This window comes from Babylonia areolata, chromosome 17 (assembly GCF_041734735.1).
Source record: "Babylonia areolata isolate BAREFJ2019XMU chromosome 17, ASM4173473v1, whole genome shotgun sequence".
In the NCBI taxonomy this organism is placed as follows: domain Eukaryota; kingdom Metazoa; phylum Mollusca; class Gastropoda; order Neogastropoda; family Buccinidae; genus Babylonia; species Babylonia areolata.
In genome coordinates this window covers 1,511,312-1,513,811 of record NC_134892.1, presented here as the reverse complement: position 1 = coordinate 1,513,811, position 2,500 = coordinate 1,511,312, and the positions used below count along the sequence as shown (strand labels likewise).

General features: G+C 52.0%; 1 protein-coding gene across 4 annotated transcripts in view; it reads right to left on the bottom strand.

Annotated features, from left to right (window-relative positions):
• Positions 1-267: 267 nt before the first annotated feature.
• LOC143291571 (toll-like receptor 4) overlaps positions 268-2,500 on the bottom strand; it is a 5,364-nt gene continuing 3,131 nt past the window's right edge. For all 4 annotated transcript variants that reach the window (XM_076601495.1, XM_076601494.1, XM_076601493.1 and 1 more), the window contains exons 2-3: positions 1,817-2,500; positions 268-578 (exon numbers count right to left, since the gene is read on the bottom strand). The exon at positions 1,817-2,500 is cut by the window's right edge and continues 2,136 nt beyond it. In XM_076601495.1, the coding sequence (XP_076457610.1) occupies positions 268-578; positions 1,817-2,500 (995 nt within the window). The remainder of the gene's footprint in view (positions 579-1,816) is intronic.

The window sequence follows — 2,500 nt, the reverse complement described above, 5'->3', positions numbered from 1 at the left end:
CTCACCCAGAACAGCTCACCCAGAACAGCTCACCCAGAACAGTTCACCCAGAACAGCTCACCCAGAACAGCTCACCAAGAACAGATCACCCAGAACAGATCACCCAGAACAGCTCACCCAGAACAGATCACCCAGAACAGCTCACCCAGAACAGATCACCAAGAACAGATCACCCAGAACAGATCACCCAGAACAGCTCACCCAGAACAGATCACCAAGAACAGCTCACCCAGAACAGCTCACCCAGAACAGCTCACCCAGAACAGCTCACTCCCTCAAGGCCTGAGCCAGCCTGGCCCAGAACAGCTCTTTGTTTTCCTCGTCCTCTTCTCCGCGAGGGAACTCGATGTATACATTCGCCTGCAGGTTGGCCAGCAGCTCGCGCGACAGCTCGCTCGCCGGCACGTGCTCGTAGAGCAGGAAGAGCAGGACGTCACGCGCGGAGTGCGAGCCCTCCATCAGCGCCATCTGCAGCTCGTAGTGACACCAGTTGGAGGCCAGCAGGGATCGGGTCAGCACCACAAGTGTGCGGCGACTGCTCTGAACGCTGCCCACGATGCTGGAGGCGATGTAGTGCCCTGCGAGACACAGACAGACAGAGACAGAGACAGAGACAGACAGAGAGAGCAGAGAGAGAGAGAGGAAGAGAGAGAGAGAGAGACGGGTCACTGACAGAACCTTTTTTTCTTTTCTTTTTTTTTCTTTTTTTGTTCCCCCCATCCTGTGCAGTGGCACTTACTCCCACGCCGCTCATTCCGAGCCCCCCACACAGTCACACCCGGGCGTCGTTCCGTCTGCCAGAGCCGGCAGTCCACAGCAAACCATGGATGGCTCAGCCGCCGATATTTTCTCCCCCTCCACTAGACCTTGAGTGGTGGTCTGGACGCTAGTCATTCGGATGAGACGATAAACCGAGGTCCCGTGTGCAGCATGCACTTAGCGCACGTAAAGGAACCCACGGCAACAAAAGGGTTGTTCCTGGCAAAATTCTGTAGAAAAATCCACTTCCACAGGAAAAACAAGTAAAACTGCACGCAGGAAAAAAAAATGGTTGCGCTGTAGTGTAGCGACGCGCTCTCCCTGGGGAGCCCCTATGCATAATCTAGCCCAGTTTGTATTTTACGCTGAGAAAAAGCGTGACATATTGATGGAGCTAAGCAACTGATTATTTGCTTTTCCTGATCTAGAATATATCCATACACATGCAGTGCAGGTGTGAGCCGCAGGTCACAACTCAATTCAAATGGAGGATGCGTGGTGTGGTGTGCTGTGTGTGTGTGTGTGTGTGCTGTGTGTGTGTGTGTGTGTGTGTGTGTGTGTGTGTGTGTGTGTGTGTGTGTGTGTGTGTGTGTGTGTCACTTATCCACACGTCAGCTAAGTAAATTAGAGGATTGTACAATTCAGAGTCCAAGCAAAATTGTAATGTACTTAAATACTGTCTGTTATTGTTGACAATGTTAGGAATCTGATGACGTATGAACATTAAACCATCTGGAATCTGGAATCTCTCTCTCTCCATACATACATACATACATACATACATACATACATACATACATACATATTAAGAGAGACACAGGGAAAGAGGAAGAGAGATGTGGGAGGTGGGGGGTGGTGGAGGGGGGGCACAGAGGCAGACAGAGGTTGAGACAGACACAGAGTGAGACAGAGACAGACAGCGAGAGAGGAGAGATAGAGATGGAGAGATAAACACACACACACACACACACACACACACACACACACACACACACACACACACACAGCATTAGGATAAAGAACGGGAGAAAGCAGGGGAGAGCACCGCGACACTCACCCGGAGTGAAGTCCCTTGTGTGGATGCACAGCCTCAGCCCATGGACGTCCTCCAGCTGCCGCCTCAGCTCCCCCTCCACAAAGTGAGCATCCTCGGATGAGAAGGACACGAAGGCGTCAAAGGAGAACTCCTCCACCTGGTTCTGGCGCCGCTGCACACTGAGGCGAGAGGCGTAGTACAGGTAGCGCAGCTTCCAGCGGAAGCGGTACCCCAGAGCGACGATCATCATGCTGAGGAAGATCACCAAAGAGCCGAACGTCCCCACGAACAGCCCGACGTAGCTGCCACACTTTTGCTCCAGGTCGGCTATGGTGACCATCAGGTCGTGCATCTCCTCCACGGATCCGTCAGAGTATTGACAGTAGTAGTTCTCCTCGGTCCCAAACTGAACCTTGGACTCTCGGACCCACCTCAGGAAGTCAATGTTGTAGCACGTGCAGAGGATGGGGTTGAAGGTCATGTCAACACTGACGTTGAACCTCTCGGCGAGCATGTCCAGGTGATCCCGGGTCTCCCTGGGAATGGTGTGAAACTGGTTTTTAGAAATATCCAAATGTCGCAGTTTCTTCATGTGTGTCAGCAGCAGCGAGAAATTTGCCATACCGTTTACTGGTAAGTAGAGTTCCTCCAAGTTTTCTAATGGAAGCAGGATTTTTTTGTTCAAGGGCCCCAGGTTGTTGTAAG